The sequence below is a fragment of the Melanerpes formicivorus genome, unplaced genomic scaffold (assembly GCF_026170545.1).
Source record: "Melanerpes formicivorus ecotype bairdi unplaced genomic scaffold, bMelFor1.0.p_v2 SCAF_2, whole genome shotgun sequence".
In the NCBI taxonomy this organism is placed as follows: domain Eukaryota; kingdom Metazoa; phylum Chordata; class Aves; order Piciformes; family Picidae; genus Melanerpes; species Melanerpes formicivorus.
This window is the reverse complement of record NW_027142354.1, coordinates 49,344,428-49,369,565: the sequence shown is the minus strand read 5'-3', so window position 1 is coordinate 49,369,565 and position 25,138 is coordinate 49,344,428. Positions and strand designations below refer to the sequence as shown.

The 25,138-nt window shown below is 38.3% G+C and overlaps 1 protein-coding gene across 2 annotated transcripts; it reads left to right on the top strand.

Annotated features, from left to right (window-relative positions):
• Nucleotides 1-1,222: 1,222 nt before the first annotated feature.
• On the top strand, nt 1,223-24,671 carry GABRA6 (gamma-aminobutyric acid type A receptor subunit alpha6). 2 transcript variants are annotated; one of them, XM_068159471.1, is made up of 10 exons: nt 1,223-1,533; nt 1,802-1,920; nt 2,234-2,301; nt 3,445-3,665; nt 3,773-3,855; nt 4,454-4,597; nt 5,045-5,197; nt 9,491-9,750; nt 18,001-18,255; nt 22,949-24,671. In XM_068159471.1, exons 1-10 carry the CDS (start codon nt 1,496-1,498, stop codon nt 22,997-22,999), a joined length of 1,392 nt encoding a protein of 463 aa, XP_068015572.1. In that variant the 5' UTR covers nt 1,223-1,495; the 3' UTR covers nt 23,000-24,671. The 2 variants fall into 2 exon arrangements, with proteins under 2 accessions (XP_068015572.1, XP_068015563.1); XM_068159462.1 differs by lacking the exon at nt 5,045-5,197 and adding an exon at nt 5,278-5,430 and having other exon boundaries at nt 1,226-1,533.
• Nucleotides 24,672-25,138: the final 467 nt, after the last annotated feature.

The window sequence follows — 25,138 nt, the reverse complement described above, 5'->3', positions numbered from 1 at the left end:
ATATGATGCTACTGCTCATGACAAGAGGGAAAGGAACTCGATGACAGAGGACACATTCTGTACTTTTAATTGCATTCTTGTATTTTCTTGGTTTTGTAGCATTACAATATCTTTTAAACACAAATTTTGAGCACAGAGCCTCAGTGCTGGACTTTATCTAGGTTTACTGCTGAAATATACATGGTTCTGCTAGTTTCAGGCAAATACTTTCTGTTGCTTGATAATTAAATATATTTCCTTCAAAGTTGGTAGCACAAATGTGGTTTATGAAATATTTTATGAAAACAATTAATTTGTTCTGGGCTAGTTATTTTCATAGAGTATTAGGTTGGAAGGGACCTCAACGATCATCTAGTTCAGTCTTTCAGGGTAAGAACATAGTTTAAATGAGATGGCCCATCACTCTGTCAAGCTGGGCCTTGAAACTGTTCAATGTTGGATATTTGTTCCTCTGTATTACCATGATGAAAGAAAACTGCTCCAATTCCTTTATTTACAGTGTAGCTAAGTGACATAGGTGCTACATCATTCATTGGCTTTATAAGAAGTAATAATGTCACAGAAAAAGCTGGAGCAGACTGAACTTATTTTCCTTTAGGACAGACTACATTAACACACTTACTGAAGAAGGGGACAGTAATGATCAAATCAGTACTTATCAGGACAAAATTAGTAATGCTATACAATCCCAGTGGTTTAAAAGTAAAGAGCTCCAATTCTAACAAAAGTCCTAGTAATGCTCTGGTTTAATGTCCAAGTAAAATCTGTGTATGTAACCATCCAAACAGCTTAGTATTAAAAAAAAAACAAACAAAAATCCCCCAAACTGAACCAAACCCAACTTTTACTGTTCAATGTTCATATACTAAAATGTTTAGGTGTTCAAGCCCTCTGTAGGATTGATCATGGGGAGATCTGTTGAGAGAGGTCAAAACACACAGTAAACTGGAAACTGTTGGGGTTTGTGGTTGGCCTTTTTTTTTTTTTTTTTCCCCAAAGTTCTAATGATGTAGAAACTGCATAATAATCTCCCTGTGAACCATAAACATAATAAAAGCTGAGGCCATTTCTAACATAATCTCTATCAGCAAGATGCCAGCGCTTTTCCAGATTTCCTAACGGGTCCCTGCTAATTCCATGCCAAAACTAGCAGTGGATTTCTTCCTTTTAATCTCCCCTAATGCCTTATTCGATTATTGTCACTGCTCTCCGACCGTGCACCGTCCCTTCAAACCCTAATTCCTCCACTGGAACAGTCAGATGAGGCTGAACGGCGGTGGCGAATCCAAAGGACGCACACGGCCACAAACACCCCCCACGTCCCCACCCCGGGCAGAGGGCAGCCGAGGACCGCGGGGAAGGGGGTGACCCAGCTAGACTCTGCAATATCCTAAACCGACGGAGCCCCTGGCCGAGAGGAGAAGGATGAGTACCACCACTTGCTCCAGTTGACGGGTCTGAGGGCACCTGAGACGTCCTCACACATACCTGAGGCATGGCTCTGCTCATTGCCTGGGTATGCGTCGCTGTGAGGTGAGTGAGCTAGCTCCAGCCTGGGCTTAGCCCCACCGACACCCCAAGGCCCCCTCTTGCCCCGCCGTTGCCCGTAGGAGCGGACGAGCGGGGGACGGGCCCTCTCCCTCCTCTGCTGTCCCCTCGGGACCGGCTACTCGGCCAGCGCCAGCTAGGAGAGAGGGTCGAGGCGGGGGGACGGGGCACGAGTTCGGCTCGAGCGCTGAGGCGAGGGGACGGGACACGAGTCCGGCTCGAGGGCTGAGGCGGGACTCGCCTCTCCTGGCAGCATGGAGAAGGCGCTGGGAGACCAGGGCGACGGGCCGGACCTCTACTCGGAAAACATCACTCGGATCCTGGACAAGCTGTTGGACGGCTACGACAACAGGCTTCGACCGGGATTTGGAGGTAGAAGGAAACTCGGGGAGCATGACAGCACACGGCTCAGTGAAGGAGGGTGGGCGGGAGCAAGCCGACTCCCTGTACGGGTGCGGGGGCAGGGTCCTGTCCTGGCCCCGGCAGGAGGGGGGTGGTGAAATCTAAGAGCCGGGGGGCAGAGGCGGAAAGTTACCCGCGTCCCGCCAGCCTCCAGCCCGTCGGCTATTGGGGGACGGGCCCGGTGGTGTGATGGCACCACGGCCCTTAGGCGTCTTGCAGCGGAGAGCCGGGTCCCGCCAGCCCAGACCCCGCTCCGCACACCGCTCCTCCCCGTGTCCCGCAGGCGCCGTGACAGAAGTCAAAACGGACATCTACGTGACCAGCTTTGGGCCAGTATCGGACGTGGAGATGGTAAGGGCCCCGCTTTCCGCCCCTGTGCTGCTTTCCTGGGATTCATTACGGTGGCATCTGAGTCGACCGTCATTAAAGCAGATTACTAAGCTTAATCTTTTTGACAATCTCTAGGGCCCAGCAGAGCAGTTTGGCTGGAGCTGCATATAGCTATTTCCCTGGCTGAGTCAGCCCGGGGCAGCCTGAGGCCCAGACCCCGGGTATAGGCTCGGATGGTAGGGTAAAGATACCTCTTCAGCCTCCCTAAGAGGATTGTAAGCATTTGTGGCCTGACACAGGTGTGCAGGAAGGCTGCATGCTAGGAGACAAAGTAATGCATAGTTGCAGGGGAAGGGTGCTATTTCTGAGACTACTGCTGCTTGTCCTCCTGGGTGCCCCCAGATAAAGGTAGCTTCAGACTTGGGTGAACATTGCTAATTACAGCAGCAGTCCCAGGAAAACACTAAGCCCTCACAGTGAGGATGGCATTGCTGTTCCCATTCTGGAAATTGACTTTGGTCGCTATTTTTGACATTGTTCATCAGTCAAAGAGAAGGCATAACATTTATTTCTTACACAGTTTGTCTCTGGTCAAGGTTTAGCTCCATTTCCTCAACAACTTCTATAGAGAATTCCTTTCTGAAGGCTTTTGAGAATAGTACTAAGAACCCTTAAGGAAAATAACATAGATTAATATTAACTTGACATCATAATGTTACTGTGATGTGACTCTCTCTCTTTGTGACTATCCCAAGTAAGCTGCAGAAGAGGCACTGTCTTTTTATGCCTGGCAATTAAACATTGATAGCTTGTTTCTTGCACTTTGAAAAGATACTAAATTAGACATTTATATTTCCTTAGACCTCAGTCACTTTGAAGTAAATTATCATCTCTGAGAGCACAATGATTTTTTTTTTCTTATAAATATAAAATTATCTGTTAACTGATTAATTTTTAATTATTCTTTAAATAATAATATGGTAGGATATGTTTCATAGACTTTTTTTTGTTAGTAGCTACTTAATGGTAATAGGATTAAGTGTTTAAGCAGTAAATGAAATGCCATTGACGTGTGTTAGGTTCTTTCATGGAGTTACCATATATACAGCAGCCTGGAACTGCTGGCCCTCAGAAGTAAGTCAACCACCTGTTTATTTTCCACAGGAATACACAATGGATGTCTTCTTTCGGCAAACGTGGACTGATGAGAGGTTGAAGTTTAGTGGGCCAACTGAAATTTTGAGATTGAACAATTTAATGGTCAGTAAAATCTGGACACCAGACACATTTTTTAGAAATGGAAAAAAATCAATTGCTCATAATATGACAACTCCTAACAAACTTTTCAGAATTATGCAGAATGGAACTATTCTTTACACAATGAGGTGAGAACCTACTCTTCTGCTTTTGGTTGACTTTGGCTTTGATTCTTTCACCAGTGTGCCTGCATACCATTTTTTTTTTCATTGTCATCTACTATAATGTATTCTAGACTAACCATTAATGCTGATTGCCCTATGCGGTTGGTGAACTTCCCTATGGATGGACATGCTTGTCCATTGAAGTTTGGAAGCTGTAAGTTTTTCTCTTTTTCAGTTTTTTTTTATAGTAATACATTGGTCTACACATACATGAGCAGATCACAAGGGAGATCCCAAGAGACTTAGCTGAAATTTGTAATTGTATTTTTTTAATACTAGAATCTTACTTTCTCCTCTGAGACTCATATTGTTCACGTGGAATTGAATTTATTCACTGAAGGGTGACTGTTGAAGCATATTTTATTATTTATTATTCTTACATGGCTAGTAGCCAAAGAGGGTCCTTCAACAAGACATAAAAGCTGTGGTTCATTTCCCATACTGCTTCTAGTTATGCAAATATTTAGCTGATCTGTGGTAATCAATTTTGAAAATATATACTTGATCTGTGGTAATTAATATGTGCTTTATAGCAAAGAAAGAAATAAAAGATAGTGCCTATCAATCCCCACCTCAACCATTCTCTTAAGGTTTTTTTATTTTTAGCATTTTGTCATTAATGAGGTTAGGAACTTGCTGGAGCAAGATGCGTGTTTTCATGGGTATTTTGAGACACAAAAGGGATCATGTTACTTATTTTTGCTTTAAAATGACATCAATTAATAACAGTATTTTTTCCCTGTGTAACTCAGATGCTTATCCAAAAAGTGAAATCATTTACACATGGAAAAAAGGACCCTTGCATTCAGTAGAAGTACCACAAGAGTCTTCCAGTCTCCTCCAGTATGACCTCATAGGACAAACTGTATCTAGTGAAACAATTAAATCTAACACAGGTAAGCTGTTGCCTTGTGCAAACTATTGACATTCTAAAGCACATCTTGAAAATTAATTATGTTTTTTCCATGTAGAACTGAATTAGTTTAATTATATTTTGCCATTTAAAAACTTGAAATTCTTTGAAAAAAAATCTAACCATTGTCACTTAAAAGAGAGCTTTTCGGAACAGTCCCTGTAAGCATACAATTTTTCATGCAATTCTTAGGAATTTCCCCTGTGTCCCCACCCAGTAAAAGCAATACATAACATTAATATTATTCTCCTCTGTTTCTGTAAGGTCATTTTCATTTTTCCCTTTTTTTTTTTTTTTTTAATCAGCTTATTTTTATTGTGCACTAGGAGGCCTCTAAGTGCTTTACTCTGAACAGAGTATTTTTGGCTTAAGCCAATAGCATTTACTCATATGTTGCCAAAATAATGGTACCGTACTTGTCTCTTAACAGGTGAATATGTAATCATGACAGTTTATTTCCACTTGCAAAGGAAGATGGGCTACTTCATGATACAGATATATACTCCATGCATTATGACAGTCATTCTTTCTCAGGTGTCTTTCTGGATTAACAAGGAGTCTGTTCCAGCCAGAACAGTTTTTGGTACGCTGCATTAAGGTCTTTGAACAGCTCAGCATCACATACACCATTCATTCATTCCTTTCATTGCTTGTTTGTTTTAGGTGAATATTCACTTCAGCTGCTCTATTTCCATCTTCAAAGGAAAATAGGCTACTATCTCATTCAGACATACATTCCATGCATCATGACTGTAGTCCTGTCTCAAGTTGTGTTTTGGATCAACAAAGAATCTGTTCCAGCAAGAACTGTGGCTGGTATTTGTGTTTTGTCCTTTTGTCTTTCATTTCATTCACTGTGTTGAATCTGTTGTGTCAAACAGCTACTGTAGTCCAGTGGGGATTAGAAAAGACAGCTAGGACGTTTTGGTGGACAAAAGTAAATATTAAAATGAAACCAAATAATATTCATTCTGCCTGTAAGGGTCAACAGTCTTTACTTTGAATGTTTGGTTAGCCAGACTTGTTTGTAATGTTTTTTGGTATGCAGGAAGAGGCAGTTTCAGAGTAAATGTCAATGTCTCCATTTTTTAAAAGAGGAATTTTTCTATTGATTTGTTCTCTTATGAAACCAATCTTTAAAAAAGTAAAAATCACATGGGATGGAATTAATCTCATCTGACATAAGGTACATTAACACTTATTCTGAAGTGCTCTCTTCCCCTTGTCTACAAAGATATCTAAACAACTAGCAAGGACATTAGATGGTCAAGCTAGGTGAGATGAATCCTGTCCCTAGCACAGGTTGGAGTTGCAGTGTGAGAAGCATGGCTATATTGAACAGCAGGGCCCTTTTTTTCTATCTAGTTGTTTGAATTAATGCTCCCAAAGCTTTGAGTTTTGTTTCAATTTTTAGTGTGTGCTCTGCTGTTAAACTTGACACAAACCTCCCACTTCAATATCAATAGGCTCTGAAACTGCACTCACCGTTAAGGCATAAATTTGCACTGACTGAATTGCTGTCTCTAGAAAAATAATCATAAAAAACTCAGCAAAAATAATAAAACTCATAAAAAACTTCATGAATCCACTACCCATACATACATGCTTTGCAATCCTATCTATTTTCTCTTAACCCAGTATTTCTATACAAAAAATTCCCTTTGTGAGACTTGTCTTCAGCAGCAAAAAAGCAGGTTTATGTTCCCTAAGCATAAACAATGCAAGTCTCATAATTCAAAATGAGTCTATAACTGTAGTTAGCAGGCTGCAGAATTTGTATAATTTCATTTCAGTTAATGGGCATTTTCTACCTGCATGAAATGGTATTCATAAAAGCATTGCAAACTTATAGGAATGTTAAGTGAACGCAGCTTTCTCAGGTGCCTCTGAAGAAAGATCAAAACTTCTGTTCTTTGAATCCCAGTTGGGAGTTGAGATGCAGTTTGGCATCATTAAGCACTTACAAGTATTATTTTCTGGCAATTGGGATTTCTGTAAGTGCTTAAAAATACTAAAATACCAGGCAGCAGATTTTTCAAGGATGTCTATTGCAATTGAAGCATAAAATGTATATAGGGAATTTGCACAGCAAGTATGATGTACCTGATTTGCCTTTATATCACATTTCTGGACTGTATACAGTTACACTCTCTACAGCAGTGGCACTCAATTCTATATGCTTGAAATGATGTTTAAATAAGTCTTTAGATGATTCAGTAATAATTGCATAGAGACCTCAAACCCTGGAATAACAACTCTTTAGATGTCACACTGAAGAGTAAATACAATACTAGAAACAGAAAATATAAATAGTAAAATAGACACCTTTCTCAGTATTGTGCAAAATTAGTGATGTTTGCATTTTTATAGGATAATTCAATCCTTATTCCATTCTTATTTCTCCCAGACACAGTCTGAATTTATAATCCTTACTAATTCAAAATCCAATGGGTTCTGAATACCTTCATAAAAGGAAAAGAGGGCAAATTCTTTATGACAAAAAAAGACTTTCAGGCCCAAATGAAAAAGAAAATTTTTTAAATGGAGAAGGTTTAATATGGAAATGTCTTCTTTCCAAATTATATTGTAAATCCTTGAATTCCACAGTATCATTTTTTTCTTCTTAGCTACCAAATTGTTAAGTTCTAGAGAAGAGAGTTGATAGAAGAACAACAATGGTATTCCAAAAGCAGCTTCTGAGAGCAAATTCATTTAGTAACTCTATTTGCCTCCAAAATAGATGTCAGTTACCCTTGTAGATAGTATTACAATAAATACCCTGAACATTCTGCAAAGATAAATTAATTGTCAGAAGCACTTGCTCTTTACAGACATGCAAGTGAAAAATGGGAGACTTGAAAAGGCACTCTTACATTTTCTGGAATTGTGTCATTTTAAAGAACAGCAAATTGGTAGCATGAAATTGCTTATTTTATGTGGAGCTATGTGCATAGCTCTGCATATATGTGTATATGTATGTGTGAAGTTTTATGAAGCATGACATTGTCAAATATTTCCTAGAACAAGAAACACAGTCATTGGAGGTCTGATTCTGAGTATGCTCCGAATCCATTCAGCAGTGGCTGTTTCACATTTTTATGTGCCTTTATCTAATCTTTTTTTATTCCTGTCAAAAAGTTAATCTGTTATTTTGCAAAAAGGTAGTAGTCAGCTCAGCTTCTGCCTTCCTAGCAGGTCACCCTGGGAATTTTAAATTAATATCTAGTGACTAAATTTTATTTATAATAAAGTCTCAGATAGGGAAAGGTGTTTTGAGTTCTTAGTTTCAAGGGATTTGATAGTTCAGTAATTGCATTATGTAACAGATTCTTGAGAACTTAAGAAGTGTTCAGAGTGGAAAGACAAGGGTAAACAATCATCAGTTACAGAGTTTACCAACAACAATTTGGCATTCAGTTTGATAAAGTAGTTTTCCACACTGCAGAGAATTTCATCAACATTCATTCCACATTGAGAGAAGTCTTATCTGTATCTGTAATAGAATAGGAGTCCTATTCCTGTGTTTAAATTCCTCCTGCAGAAAGTTGTTATTCAGGCACAGAATATATCATTTTTTATTACAAACTAGCACATGGACAGGTTCTAATCTAATCACACATCATATTGAGAAGTTCATTCTGGACTTTTGAAAGTGGCGTAAATCTCAGCATACTTATATTCACATTATTAAATGAGTCTGGCAGTTTGGGGAGAAGTATGAGATCCTACATATTTTTATACCATCTCCTATTTGCATTTCATTAAAACCTGTTAAGTAATGACATTGGGACGTAGTTAACCTCAGACAGCTTTCAAGCCACAGCATGTAAAAGAGTTGCAAAAACCTGAAAATAATCAAGTTACCTTGTCTTGATGCTGCAATATGCAGTGACACTGCATCCCTTCCACTGAGCATCATTCATATTACACTGATTCATCATCACAACATGGCATCATAACATCCTTTACTTTCCCACCTACCCTTTCCCAACTGCAGAAAAGAGCAGAAGAGGGTATTCTCCCCCTTACTGTCTTTAAATATCTGCAGTTTCCACATTCTAGCAGGCATAATTATAACCAAACATGAGTCATAGAGGCTTAACATGTTAATGAATGAGTTCTTGCACTTTTTGTGTGTATCAGGCAACAGTGGGAAGTATATTTCCTACATTATTAATGCTGTACAATCCAAACCAGAAAGAATAAATTCATGAATTCACTTGAAGAGCACTATGGGGCCCATGAGCTACATGCCTAGATTTGTTACATGAAAATAGATAAGCTGCTCTACAAAAGGAGCTTTTCTGTCCTTCCCTTTTTGTGACTGTGGGTGCTGTAAGTAAAGCTGAAAGAATGTATCCAGTGATTAAAGACAACAGCACAGAGGACCAAAGACATTGCTTGAAGTATTTAGATGATAGCCTGCCACTGATGTGAATGCATAATTTGATTGATTCAGTGAGGGTTCTGTAAGCCATGATCTATCTTGTGCAACAACAGGAGAAAGAGGATGGCTGTTAGGAAATGACAGTATGTTAATCTAGATTTCTGCCAAATATTCCACCTACTAACACCTCAAAAGTATTTTCCATAGTTTGAGCCTGTTTTATCACAGTTCCAAGAAGCTGCACCACGTGTGGTATGTAGTTAACTTTCAGTCTGCTCAATGTATTAAGGAAGTTTGTTCAGGTACTTGAGATGCTGAAGTCAAGTGGATTTGAATTACTAAGAATGCAAAATACTCAGCAGTCTTGTTGGTTAGCTGGTACATAGGATGACAGCTGAAAGTTGGCCTTTGAAAAATATATATGAATTTAAGAGTAGCAGGGCTGAAGCAAAATTCTAATGCTTCTATTTTCTTTCTCTTATTTTCAAGGAATCACTACAGTTCTAACAATGACCACTTTAAGCATCAGTGCACGCCATTCTTTGCCCAAGGTGTCCTATGCTACCGCCATGGATTGGTTTATAGCTGTGTGCTTTGCCTTTGTCTTCTCTGCACTTATTGAGTTTGCAGCTGTCAACTACTTTACCAATCTTCAGACTCAGAGAGCAATGAGGAAGGCAGCCAGGGCAGCAGCACTGGCAGCAGCACTATCAGCAGCAACTGTACCGGCAGAGGACGAGATTGTCTCGGTAATTGCTTGCTTTTCTGATAATAAGCATCATATAGGAAGAGGCAGCTGAAGTAGTGAATGCAAAACAATATTAAAGTGATCTTAACCTGAAAGAGATTATGTAACCAGATCATGTCTGTTTCTCAAAGACATTATTTTTACTTGAGGAAATGAAAAGACTTCACTTATTCATGCTGTTTATTTAAATTTGTGGTATCATTTACTAGAGAGATGTTTATTTGGTAAGATATTTAAGGAAAGCCATTATGCTGTTACCCATAATACTTTTGTTGAGCAGTGCTGTAGGCAGTATGGTCAGGCAGCTGTGGTTCTCTCAGTGAGTCTGCAGACTCTGTACAATGGAATGAACATGTAGTTATAGGACAAGGGGTAATGTTTTTAAACTGAAATGGGGGTAAATTTACTTACAGAAGAAATTCTTCCCTGGGAGGGTAGTGAGGCACTGGAACAGGTTGCCTAGAGAAGTTGTGGATGCCACATCACTGGAAGTGTTCAAGGACAGGTTGGATGGGTCTTTAAGCAAGCTGATCTAGTGGAAGGTGTTCTTGTCCAGAGCAGGGCGGTTGGAACTAGATGATCCTTAAGATCTTTCCCAACCCAACCATTCTATCACTCTATATGCATTGGCCAGATGATTATGTGATCACTGTAGTACCCTAAGTGGGTCATCTGGAAGAAGAGGAATTAGCCTTTACATAAACTTGGCATCTGTGCTTTCATAAAAATCTGTGTTGGTGGAAGCTTGGTGAAAAATATAAAGATAGATTTCAGTATATGCAAAAGACAGAAAGACTTTCCAGTATAAAAAAGTATGCCAGAATTGCTTGTAAATATTATTCCTTACATCTCAGGCTATATAATATATCCTGTCTCACAACATATGTTAATATATTTATCATTCTAGCCCTCCTGATTTCAAAATCAGTTCTACTACCACCAGAGTTTCAGAACCTTGCAAAACCTTTGAGTCTGTAGTCCAATAAGGAAGACAATCTAAGAGCTACTGACTATTCTGGCAGCACCTTACCCACCATGTGGCAGTTTTGAAACATATGCTTGTAAACAATAGTTAAAGTTACAACATTTAGGTATTTTCTGAGTTCCATATAGTAGTGAAACCACAGCATCTTGCTAGAGCTCCTTATTTAGAGCTAATCAACAAACATTCTTTGCTTTAACTGGGAAGCAGTGTGCTTGTAAGCCATATTGCAGCTGCTTACTATTAATACTGAAAAAAACGTGAGCACATTGTAAGATGTAATGAATGTATTTTGTTTTCACTAAATATGTAAATTTTTAAACCACAGCTATATATAAAAAGAATAAATATGAAAGGCCAAAAAGTTTAAAAGGAGTTTGGAAGCAAATGTTTGCATGATCTTGCATTGAAGTGACAGCAGAATGGCTCATTTAGTTTTAGCAGTATTTGCAATGTTCATATCTCCATTCATTTTAACTAGTAAACCTTTATATTTAAATTGTATAAAAAACAATAAGAGGAAAAGAAAGTAGCATTTGCCAATATTTAGGATATACTTCCCCCACCCCACCCTGCCCTGGCCAGTATCATGCTATTTGACTGAGAAGTACTCTGGACTGAATGAATAGAACAATGAAACAATAGAGTAACAATGAAACAATAGAGTAACATAAAAATACTGTTAAGACTGAAGGAACTCTAAAGCGTACTAAAACTTAATCCTTTTTCTGACTTTTTTTTTGTGGATGGCAAACTAAAGAGATCACTTGGATTTATGTAGCATGAGGACAATATTGATAGCTGCTACATGATGAAGAGGAATAACAGCTCTGAAATATCCTACACACAATTCCGTATTCAAGTTTGAGTTCATCATAGGGAAGTCCCTGCTGAGTGATATGAAAACAAGTTGGCCTACTCAGCACATGCTACTGCAGGTGAATTCACAGCAGATGCTGTGGAGCTGCTACCCTCACCCTGCTCCCCTCCCTAGACTCTAGAAGACAACTGTTTCAAAAAATAGCCCTCTGCCCAGGTATACTAGAGCATACTCTGAATGATTGTGGCTCCTCCAGTACTTGTGGGTGATACTTACATGGTCTGTGTATCATTGCAGACCATGCCAAGCATAAACTAAAATTTCAACTGTCTTTTATTCAAAATATGATCTGAAAGCCTCCTTCCATGTCAATTTTTACTTAATTTTATTTTAAATTTTGCTTTATTTAAAAAGTACAAAACTTTTTCTCCTGTTTTTTTTTTATATTGTAGCCAAAATCCCTGTACACTCAGAAAGTAAAAATGGCAGAAGACCAAGTTGTGCTCTACTGTACTAATGAAAGTAGGAGAAACTCTGCTGAAGTCATTGGACTACACTGGTTTCTGTAAGGGAGACAGTGGTCTGACTGTACTCAGTTAACTGATGATAGCCCAGCATGCCTGTTCTGGTTCCAGGAAAGCCACTCTATTTACCTCAGTTAACTGAGGGCAGAATTTGGCTTGTTTTCTTTGTCAGCTGCAGGCAATCCCTGTGTGAAATACAAAACTATGGGTGTTCCGCTCCAAAATATGATGGCAACAAGCTGAGTAGTCATCTGGACCTTGACAGAAACCTGGTTTTATTCTTGTGATGACCAACCTATTTCTAGCATGTAAAACGAAACTACATATATACATACATATATATATATATACACACACACACACATATATATAAAATGCCCCACATAGTGGTATCTAGCTTTCTTTATCTATATCATATGCGTATTTTCTATATTAATAGAAATAATTCATATTCATTATTGTGGCTTTCTTTATCCAGAAATATCCCAGTACTGGATGTTATAGGGGAAGGAGAATTGGTGATGCTGTCTGGAGTGCACCATTTGAAGTAATACTCTGTGAAATAATCAGGGAGTACTTGCCCTGGATAAAAGATACCCTTTCCATGTGAGAGATGTCAAGTAAAAGGCAAAAGATTGCTACAGGGTGGTAGTTTGATTACAGTTATGTTGTAAAGGATCTGTTGTTTTAACAGAAAACAGGACAGAGCAGTGAAATACTGCTGGGAGAGCAGAAGCTCTCCCTACAGACAACCTAGTCCCTGTGTTTCCAAAATAACATGGCTTGGGCAGAAGAGGATTCTTGTTCTCTTTAACAGCCCTGCCCAACTGCAGAGCAGCCATATGTCACTTTGGTATAGAGGATTTAGTTTTCTGTAATGACATCAGAATATATTGAGTGTCTTTAATGAATATCCTAATGCAACTGAAAGGAGAGCACTTCTATGAATTATCAGTTACCCTTTGTGAGTTCATCCAAGAAACAGATAAGTGCATTGAGGCTTGACTAAGAACATGACACTTTGAATTGAATTAGGGAGACATTCCTGCTCCTCCAAAATAGCAAATTATCAAATAGACTATTAAAAAGCACACAAAAGTTTTCAATTACATTGACTTTTTGTCACTTCAGCAAAGAAAGTAGATGCTCATTATTTGGTTATGCCTGAGTTAAATATTTGTCTGATTGGCAAAGCCAATGCAGGGCAGTGAGCAAGGTTTAGAATTAGCTGATATCATACACTAAAATGGCAAAATTCTATATTCATTGGATTTAGACCTTGGTTTTTTCAACAGTGAAGTCTAATTCCAGTACCTTTATTGTAGGAGGGCAGTGAAAACAAACTAAACAAAGTTATATTATAGGAAAAAAACACAACCTAACCTCTCTAGTGCTGTTTGTGTGGTTCTCTCTCATGCAGACACTCAAAGTAGTTTCCACATACTGCAGAAATTTCACTAAGTAAATATAGAGGGATTGTTCTGGACTGACACTGATAAGTCTAAGAGACAAACATGACTCTGAACATTTAAATCTGTTTAATATACATATATTTGACAGAGGTTCTGTGCTAATGATATGATTCTTCTGAAATGCTACATCTAAATGTTAGGATGAGACTCTAGTGCAGTAGATTCACTTTGAAAATAGAATGACCAGAGTTTCAGACTCTGCTGTCTTTAGCACTTACCTGGTTTATATGATAGTAACTTTAATGCAATGGGCATGCTATGATTTTCAAAGTTGTTTTCTGCCTCCAATGGGTCTTAAGATTTTCCATGCAAAGTAAGCCATCTTGAAATAAGAAGGTAACAGCCTCTTCACCTAGTCACCTTCACCTGATGGTAAAGCTATATTTTGAGAAAGGTGAATTTCAATCTCTGAATCTTAAGAAAGAATTTGAACATGGATTTTCCATGTTCCAACTGACTAATTTAACCTAAAGTCTTTTATTAGGGCAAAGCATGGAAAAAACTTAAATTTGCATGTTGTTCCCCATTTTTCTAGGAAAGGAAACTAAGAATTCCTAAAGAGATGCTTAAAGCTAGGACTATTAATGACTATATTCAGCTTTTAATTATGCAGAACACCGTTCATAGATGTTTGCCATGCACATTTTTAAAATTGGATTTCACAGGTGAGATATGCAACAAAATGTCTGATTTATAGCTTATAATGAATCTCTGGCATGAGATAGATACTTAAGCTACACAGGACTATAAAGATTGAGGTATCTTAATGCATGCCCTAAAGGAGATCTTACATAATGTTGTGAAGTTTCCTGTGGCAAGGTGCTGCATATGGATTGTTCAGTAACTAAGCAGAATTTTTACAGATCACACTGTTGAATGTGAGAGCTAAACTATGCTTAACTCTCTCTTTAGGAGCTAAGACAGAATGACTGAAAACGCTCAAGGTATCTACTAATGAGATGGACAGAGAAAAAGAATGTTAGGCATTTAATTTACTATTCTGCCTTGTACAGACATTGAGTTTCAGTATTAGTTTTGTGGGGTTTTTGTTTTCTGGGTTTTTTATTTGTGTGTGTATTTCATAATGTCATCAATGGTCAAAATCCTTAGTCTAATAAGTTATAAAGAAAAGGAGGAATAATACAATTTTTGCTTAATAAGCCTCTCTTTACTGCATTGCTTGCAGGGAAAAGAAACATAAGTGAGTAAAAGAGAGATAAGTAAGGACATACAGATACTCATTTGTTTAGAGTTAGTCAGTATCTAAGTGCATACATAAGATATTCATGCTACTGCTAGGTCATAAACTAAATGATAGTGAGCATATGCATTTGCAGTACAAACAAACTGAGACCAGTAGAGAACTTTACAAATACAAATTGCAGAAATCTTTTGGAAAACACAACAAAGTGCATTCATAAGTCACAGTTAGTATCTATATAAAAAACAGAAAAAACCCAACAGCAGAGAATTCTGTTTACTGTAAGGTTATCAGTGCTGTATTTTTAAAAATTAGGAAGCCAAACAATTCACTGAGAGCCTCCTGTGATAGTCTGAGCATAAGTAAATTCTAGTGATACTGATGAGAGTTGTGAGAGAGCAGTACCTTTATAGATGAGAGTGCTTTGAGAACTTTCTAGGGGATCAGGTAGCTTAATAGAAGCTTGTATGCATTCTAATCTTTTCCTTGTCTGGTTTTGTGGAATCTCACATTAAATAGTGATCTTGTAATCTGTTCTGTGTCACTGGATAGTCATATGTAGTGACAAGTTTAATTGCCTGATGGGATTAATATTCCACATGAGTGCAAGAGTACTCCTCTGAATCAGAATTCAGTAACTTAACAAAATTCATCATTTCATTATGGCACAGTGTGCCAAGCCTCAGGCTGCTTCTTGTTGCTTTTGCTACTTGCAAAACAGTCCTTAGTGTTTGAATGATTGGCTATGTGAGCAATGGAAAACAGAGTATTCATTCCTGTTTTCTGTGTTCTGCTTAAGTTTCATGATGCCATTTTAGGTAATCTCTGTCAAGGAAAAAGTTAAGTCTAAATGTAGTAGACAGATCATTGTAGCTGCTGGTCAGGATTCAACTGTAATAAAAAAATGTATGATTTTGTCTCACTGTCTTGTCCTCTTGGTTTAGCAATGAATTCCCATGAAAAATATGAGTTGTGTCAGCAGCTGGGGTTGCAAGTCTGATCTACAGTCAGCTACCACACTGAGAAACATCTTAATTATACTTCTGAGATAAAGTTGGACCTTGAATTCTGTATCCTGGGTAGTAGTATACAATAATATCATCTTGCCTCTGACTTGCTGGATGGGCATGTGAGGGCGTTAAAGACAGTGTAAAGAACTACTCAGGGACTTCCTTAATTATACCAACTCTAAATTATCACCTCAGCAGGTGAAGAACATGACAAAAAACCTGTGGTTTTACTGAATATCAGAACAGGCTGTTTTAGCTAATGAGATGTAATTAATACCAAATAATTGACAGAAATGAACCTAAGCTGGCCCCAAAGTGGGAGCATGTTCAAGTTAGTATTCTTCCACAGGTTCTTGGGATATGCATTCACTCCAGATCTCCCTGTCTCCAACTTAAAATGAAATCATGTGGCAATCATTCTCCTTCAATAGGAATAAGATTTAATAAGTATTATAAATAAGATCATGACCAGCATTACACTTTTCCAAATACTATGCAGACGATCACAATGATTTTACTACTTCTACATAATAAATATGTTCAGTACTGAATATCATACACAGACCATATGCTACATCTGTTCTTCTTACTATTAACTCCATCACCTCAGTACAGTAACTCCTGATTCGTACTTGAATAATCCAGAGGAGAATTTGACTCACCATACATTAGAACACGTCAGGTAAAAAGTTACCTCGCAGTGAAGTGAAAAACAAGCCACCTTATGACCTCTGCAGTTCAGTTCAAAGTAGGGCATGCCAGCAAAATGGAATAGCAACTTGAATGACAGCACTAGCCCAGGCTTGGTCAGTCAGTCTGATTATAGAGTGGGATTATTATAATGATTAGTGCAAGTGGACATGGATAACCCTCTTTCCGCTTCTGTAACACATCTGTAGATCATCCTCTATTTAAATGTGTCTGTTGCTTGCTGTGTTACTGAAAAATACAAAAACAAACATCTGCGTTCCAGATAGGCACAGCCTCAGATTATGAATGCCATTTAATAGCTGTTCAAAACACGACACTAACCATGTGATGTGTAGATGGCAAAGTGGAATGAAAAGGGCTATGGCAAATTGGAAGTGTTGATGAGTTTGGGGGGAAGAAAAAGCGCAATATGTAAAAGAGATGCATACAGATAAAGCAGAAAAAACATTTTTCCCTTCCTTTTCTCTCCACCTTTTACTGAGAGTAAAGTCAGTTGTGAGGAATCCATCTTTCCCTAATTTCAGTTGGATACCAGCATACCCATCCATGAGCAGAACTTGGCATGTTGAGCAGTATCACTTGTTCTGATAGCCTGGCAGTAACATGGACCGCTAAAAGGATAGTTCATGTTACAACTGTGTCACACAGGAGATGTGTTAGGCTAGTCTTTCATGTAGAAAGTGACCCAAGCACAAGCAAAGGCTATGTATTTTAGAAAATGCTTCTTCTCCTTTGAACAATGTACTCATTTCTCTGACTAAAATCTGTTTCCATGCATAGAAGCCCTGTAAAATAAATCCCCAAAATGCTGACAGGGCTACACTTAAGTGAATGATTGTCACTAAATCACTTCCAAAGAAGGACTTTGGAAATTGTGTATCAAACAGAATTTTGCTACCTTAAAACCATTCAAGTGTTACTATTTCATTTTACAACAGATATGTATGTTGTTGTGTTGTAGGTTATTTACATTGTCTCAAACCTCCCTCCTTAGTTTCAGTCATTTAACCATTTAGTTCTGTTGACCTAAACAGTTGCTCATTCAAACCCAAAAATTGCTTCGTGTTGTGGAATTTTGTGCACAAGATTTTTCATCAGTAATATCAATTTTTTTTTCCAATTCTTTACTGATTAAGCTTTAAGATCAATCTCAACTAAGATATTGTACATTGGCATTGCTATTTAAATTCTAAGGTGTTTCTGTTGCTCCATATTAACAGATAACTCGAGTGCTTTTTCATTCCATCTTTTTTTTCTTTTGCTCTTTATAGCTTCTGTTTATTACCATGTTGAAATTACAGGCAAATATTCTTTTATGCTTTTAAAACAAAGCTCTAGGCTACAAATGTACTTCTCTCTATTTACATTATTTTTGTGATATTCTTAGGTTGTTTTATAGCAGAGAAGCAGCAATAAAATCAGAAAGTTGAGTAAAAAGGTGGAGAGAAGCCTAATGATCACAAAGCCTAAGACTCTGTATCCAAAACTCATCGTTTTCTCCCCTCCTTTTTCTTGTTTTCCTCTTGTACAGCATTCTGACTCCAATTGTAACCTGAAGAAGCGGGTAAACTCTGTAGCATCTCAGACAGAGCAGTCTCCTGAAGCCAGCATAACATCGAATACTGCATCCCAATGTCAACCAGTGTCTGTTCCTCCACCAGCCCCACCGCCTGCTATTGGAGGCACAAGCAAAATAGACCAGTATTCTAGGATCCTCTTTCCAGTGGCATTTGCAGGATTCAACTTGGTGTACTGGGTTGTTTATCTTTCAAAAGACACAATGGAAGTGAGTAGTAGAGTTTTTTTAATACTTACTGATAATATGTTTACTTGACCGATGTTAATTTAATTTTTCATTTACTCCTGCACTTCCAGTTAATCAGGCTTTTCTGAGGAAAGTTACTGATAATAAATCAGCTTTGTTGTCCAGCAGTTGTGGCACTCTGTACACAGGAGAAAGGCCATTTGAAGATGAGAAATGTAAACACTTATCTCTGTGCCATGTTGCATTGAGCAGAACACTTTGTGTAAGACAACGTATGACTCCAGTCTCAAACAAACTAATCTTAAATCTTCCATTTGGTAATCTCCCTATCTGCAGTAAGGAATGGTAGAATTATCTGTTGAAGCAATGCAGTGAAGTAGATAAGAACTTTAATATCTCCTAAGGTTTGCTCAGTGAAGTAATAAGATAATGGTCTCCCAAAAAGTTTGTAATTAATTCTGAACCTTTACCCATAGTGTGAAGAATTGACAACTGCAGTATACAGATTGTGAATCTGGACTCCCTATTTATATAAATTTTAACTCTCAATTTTTCCTGTTTCTTCATACAGCTAGACTATTTTATTCAGGTAAAGCTGCTAAATTCTTTGCTTAAATTTGTTTGAATCAAGCAGAGAGTGGTCACGTCTTTAGATTTCCGTGAGGTCCAGAAGAGATGTGTGCCCTGCAAATTGAGCATGTCTAGAATAATCAGTTAGTGATTAGTCATTAAACTTTAAGTCTTCAGTGCTTTAATTCTCTAATTTCCCCCTTTTGCCTAAATACAGCTAATGGTGTCCCATTTTCTTGCTAAAAAATATATTCATTTGTCTGGTTGCCATAGAGTTTTGGAATCTCACTGTATGTTGCAGTCAATGATTGGTACATTTAGCTTTATTTAGGACAGCTAGGGAGATAATGATGGTATTTAGACAGTACTGACTGCACAGAGTCTCTACATCAATAAAAACAGAGGCTGGCAATTTGGTATGAGTGGTGAGCAGATTGTACCTTTATTTCCTAGATTAGAGGTAAAGCAGGCCAAGGGAAATCTCATGGATGGCCAAGAGATGTTACAGTTCAAAGTACCAAGACAGTGCTGATCAGCTGATTGGTGGTGTCTTGTCTCTGCCTGAAGCAGAGGCTACTAGCCTCTAATTTTGCTGATTTTTGCTCCTAGTACGATGTGTGAAATGCTGTCTCTCAAAGATGGAGTGTGCTGCCAAGCAGTTTATATGAAATCAGGAGGGCAGGAAGATAGGAGGCACTATCTCTTACAAATGTTCCTGCAGATGTCTCTCTCAAGAGGTCACAGCTGCTAACTCCTGGCCACTCAAAATCTGCCCAATGCTAAATTTAGCATCTGTGTCAGAGTTACTGATCCTGCTATTAAAATATTGATTACGTGTGCAAATTACTTATCTCAATCAGAGGAGGGAAGTATCAAAAAAGCTCATTCATAATCATTACAGCTTCTGTTTAGAGGCTGGGTCCTCAGCTTCAGTAGCTTGCCATAACTCCAGTGATTTTATTCAACCATTCACATTTTGGATCTAGAAATATTTGGAACGTAGTTACCATTTTCCCTGGTAGTGATGAAATATTTACACCGAGCCTTGTATATTAACTCTTATATTAGAACTAGGCTTTTAAAATACTTCTAAAGTCTAGGACATAGTGCTGACTATAAATATTTTTAAAATGCCACCTTTGCAAGCTCACCAACATGCTCACAAATTCAAAAGTAGTCTTGTAAAACTGACAGAAAACCGGCAGCAAGATTTAGAAAACAGAACAGTACTGACAGCTGGGATGTTTTGAATGATGAAGACTGTAAACAATTGTGTAAAAATGTTGATCAAGCTCTTCTTCATAAATTCTGTTTTCCTGATTGTGTACTCAGCTGTAATTAATCATGACTGTGATAAACATTACTAGGTTTCTAAATCAGCATAGTGTGTCACTTCACCAGTTGTTACTCTCAAGAAAAACCAGGATTGTTTTTAAAACATGCATTACAAATATGTAAGCCTTTCTGTTCAGACAGGGGAGATACAGAAGTTAGATGAGCAAAGAGAGAGTGATTGCCCATTGGAATGGGCTGCCCGGGGAGGTGGTGGAGTCACCATCCTTGGAGGTGTTCAGAAGGAGACTTGATGGGGTGCTTGGTGCCATGGTTTAGATGTTTAGGTGGGTTGGATTGGTTGATGGGTTGGACGCGATGATCTTAAAGGTCTCTTCCAACCTGGTCTGGTCTGGTCTGGTCTATTCTATTCTATTCTAGTCTAGTCTAGTCTAGTCTAGTCTAGTCTAGTCTAGTCTAGTCTAGTCTAATCTAGTCTAGTCTATTCCATTCCATTCCATTCCATTCCATTCCATTCCATTCCAAAGCAAGGCATGCTTTGAGGCCAGTTCAACTCAAGCCCAAAAGATTAAATATTGGTAGAGTGTTGTTTAATGAGAAACTTTAGTTTCATTTACAAAGTGCCTTTTGGGGCAATATTTCAGGTATATTAGCTTTTCTTTAATTTCTTTTTTCTTTGAGTTACTTTGTTGAGTTCTTTTGGCTTTTGTTTGAAAAACAAAATTGAAAAAAAAAATCAGTCCATTGAAATAATAATAACAGTATTCTCTGAATGGAAAAAAAAAATCCATGTTTAAGTGCTTTAACTGAATGCTTTCTGTATGTGGCTGAGAAAAAAGTTATCTTCTGGCCTTAATATTGAAATACATGGTTCCATGCTCCATTGGAACAAGTGGGAAAACATTTAAGTAGCAGTCATCTTATGCAACCTGGTACATAAACAATATTTGAATGTAAACTAGTTTGCATTGTGGAGCAGCAGTACTGTGGCAGGACAACAGTTACATTGGTGAAAGTATAGAAATTAAGCTAACACAGTTCTCTGCCTGCATTTTGCTAGACAGCATGTTATTAAACCCTAATACAGCTAGAGGACAACATAAAAGTAGAAAAAAAATGAGGTAATTGAAAATATGTATATGGAAGAATCCCTAGTTGAAATAACAGACATCAGTTTTCATATCCCAGAAAATGCTGATACTTGTACCATAAGCCCCCCTTTCTCACTAGAGGTTTTAACTGTAATGCTGACAGATGCTTAACTGTAGCAATATGACTGTGCCATTTAGAACATGAAAAAAAAAGAAGCACTAAAGTTGCGCTACGAGGACTTACTCCCTCACTACTTAAGGTCAATTTGTAATTAATTTAGGTGGAAAATTTGAAGATATGTCATCCCCATGTTTTGTACATGTAAAATGGAATAGGGATCAGTGCTGGGCCCCGTCCTCTTCAACATCTTCACTGATGATCTGGATGAGGGGGTAGAGTCAGTCATCAGCAAGTTTGCAGATGACACCAAGTTAGGGGCAGATGTTAGTCAGTTAGAGGGTAGAAAGGCTCTGCAGAGGGACCTCGACCGACTGGACAGATGGGCAGAGTCCAATGGGATGGCATTCAACAAGTCCAAGTGCCGAGTGCTGCACTTTGGCTACGGCAATCCCATGCAGAGCTACAGGCTGGGGTCGGAGTGGCTGGAGAGCTGCCAAACAGAGAGGGACCTGGGTGTGCTGATCGACAGCCACCTGAATATGAGCCAGCAGTGTGCCAGGTGGCCAGGAGGGCCAATGGCATCCTGGCCTGCATTAGGAATAGTGTGGCCAGCAGGAGCAGGGAGGTCATTGTGCCCCTGTATTTTGCTTTGGTTAGGCCACACCTTGAGTACTGTGTCCAGTTCTGGGCCCCTCAGTTTAAGAAGGACATTGAGACACTTGAACGTGTCCAGAGAAGGGCAACAAGGCTGGTGAGAGGCCTTGAACACAAGCCCTATGAGGAGAGGCTGAGGGAGCTAGGATTGTTTAGCCTGGAGAAGAGGAGGCTCAGGGGTGACCTCATTGCTCTCTACAACTACCTGAAAGGTGGTTGTAGCCAGGGAGGGGTTGGCCTCTTCTCCCAGGCAACCAGCACCAGAACAAGGGGACACAGTCTCAAGCTGCGCCAGGGGAGGTTTAGACTCGAGGTGAGGAGGAAGTTCGTCACTGAGCGAGTCATTAGTCATTGGAATGTGCTGCCCAGGGAGGTGGTTGAGTCATCGACCCTGGAGGCGTTCAAGAGGAGATTGGACATGGCACTTGGTGCCATGGTCTAGTCATGAGGTCTGTGTCGATAGGTTGGACTCGATGATCCTCGAGGTCCTTTCCAACCTAAGTGATACTGTGTTACTGTGAATGTTTCTATGGGTGTGTGTTCTTATGTAGAATACAGTAACATCTGCCATCCACAAAAAACCTGTATACAATAGCAAACAGTACAATTTGTCTAGCCCAATACAGAGGTTCTTGAGAGGAGATCAAAGCTATGTGACAAATCAGGAAAAGTGGCAGACTAAACACTGGGAAAGTATTTAGCTTCATTATGTTAATATTTACAAAGCTTGCAGTGTGGATTGTTACATCATGTTTCAGTTTAAACACTGGAAAAGTAAAGGTCAGGAGAAAACAGTCATTGCTATACATACTGACAATTGAACTTTGATGATCCAGGTAATGAACAACAAATTCTAAGAGGGTTCTCTCTTGTTATATACTTTTATTCTAAGTCTGCTGAGATAGTTAGACATTGAGTGGTTTTATTGGTTAACATAGTCAGTAACAAGTGATAACTTAAATTTCTCTCTAAACTTTTCTTCTAGTTTTTTGAACCTACTGCAATGCATCTTCGTAATGACTATCAGCCCAACTGAGGAACAGCTCTCGGTCTCACAGAAATCACTGAAGGACATTTAGAGCTAAAGGCTTGGTCTGTCTGCAGGTGCTCTCAATTTCCAAATGGGGAATATTTATATTGGACATCACCTGGAAACAGTCTCTGGACAAAAGAAAAAGATACAAACTGAACAGGGTTCCAACTACTTTAAGATTTCTTACATTGATTCTGCTACAAAAGTCCAATAGTCAAAGAAAAGAATGTGCATTTGTTTTAATTCTGCTCTAGTTGAATGTTTACAGTGATATAAATAACAGGATATTTTTTAAAGAATAGAATAAGGATTGCTAAAATGGGACTGATTCTGAACTGTTGTAACTTGACATGGTTTTACTGAAAGGTTAGGAGCTACACTGGTGTGCAGGACATGAAAAGGACCCAAAGGAATGTTATGAAATTCTATGAAAGGGAGCTTCAGTCTCATCTTGCTTTTTCATAGAAAAGGTGAATGAAGAATTCTGATTAACTTAATTTTAATCTCTTTTAATTTGAAATAATAAGACCAAGATACAAGAAAGAAGGAAATAGAAACTATTGCTTATGTGCTGTAGCTGGTTAGTTATGCTAGTGTAACTCTTTTTGTCAAGAGTGACCATGGAATGGAAGTCCATCCAGGCTAATAACAAGCAGGTTTTTTTGCCAGGATCTAAAAATGCCCAACTGAAATGTCAGGGAGTTTTCAAGGTCTAAAGCTGAATATCCAGAAAGATGCAGCTAACCATCAAGCTAAATGCAAGCTTCCATCCCCAGGGAATTTCCTGGAAGCAAGTTTTGATACCTAGGATAGGCAACAAGCTGCATTTTATCAGGTGATTCTACTAAACTGCCTGTAGCAAACTCCATAGAACTTTGTTCCAGAGGCAAAGTACTGTCAGCAGATTCAGAGTTTAAAGGTAATAGTGTTTTGTCACTCTCAACACAGCCACAGGATTTCTTTCTCATATTTCATACTCATCTGTTATTTTATTGTATATTCTCTCAATAATGCTTCTTAAGAATGTAATTAGGGAAGATATGCCTATTGAACTCAAACCCAAGCCAGCTTTGTTACAGGTGTGATGAACACTGGTGGGAGTGAAAAGCACACAGAGTATTTCATGCAGCCAGATAAAAATTAAGGACTCCTAACTTGAAATTAATTTTAGTACATTAAAATTAATTTTAACAGAAACATGAAATGCTGCATTGATTCAAGAAATTCAGGGTCTTTTGATTCATCTAAGCAAACATCTTCATCTCTATGAGAAAATATTTAGAGGGTGACTAATTGATTCCAGTAAGTTGCCAACTGCTTTATTGGCACTATAACAATTTAAACTATCTGATGATTTAGCTACAGCTGTTTTCCTCCTCCTATTTCAAGAGGAGTATATTTCTTTTACTATTGGACTGATCATGAGAAATGACTTTTGGTACTCCCTGAAGTACAAAACTCTGAAGATCTTAGATGGGGACAATTTCAGTAGATTTGAGTCAATAATAACTATTGTTTGCACAGAGATGACATGTTTGCAATTTGCTTTTCCTGACTGGCGGCAGGCTGGCACACTTGGATGTATTTGTAAGTGCACTGAATTAATTGTGCTTTGAAAGTAGAGTTGTGTCAATTTTTCCCATTTGCAGCCTTTATGTATTACTTAAAAATAAAATATGGACACTGGACAAATATTTATAATTTGTAAGTAAATCTTATTTCGCTAAAAAGTTGTGCTGTAGGGACCCAGAGGTTATAGTTCAGTTTAACTATACTTACTGTTTCTTCACTGACTAACTTTCTAATTGTATATCTTGAGTATATTAATATCTATTGAATTTTTCAGAGTACTTTAAAATGACTTTATGCACAAAATAAAAATGTTTAAAAGCTATGGGGGAAAAAAGTGACACTAAAGAAGCTAAATGTTATATCTGATCTTTGTTTAAATTTTGCAGATGATGCAGAAGTTATGAAGTAGTCACTATTTGTCAGAGCATAGTATTCAATGTATAAATAAGTGGAAACTTCCAGATTAGGAAGCTGTATCAGAACTTAACACTGTATTTCAACAGGACCACTGCTTATCATTTTTTCATAAGACCTTTTCATATGGAAAAGAGAAGAGTTGGTTCTCCACAT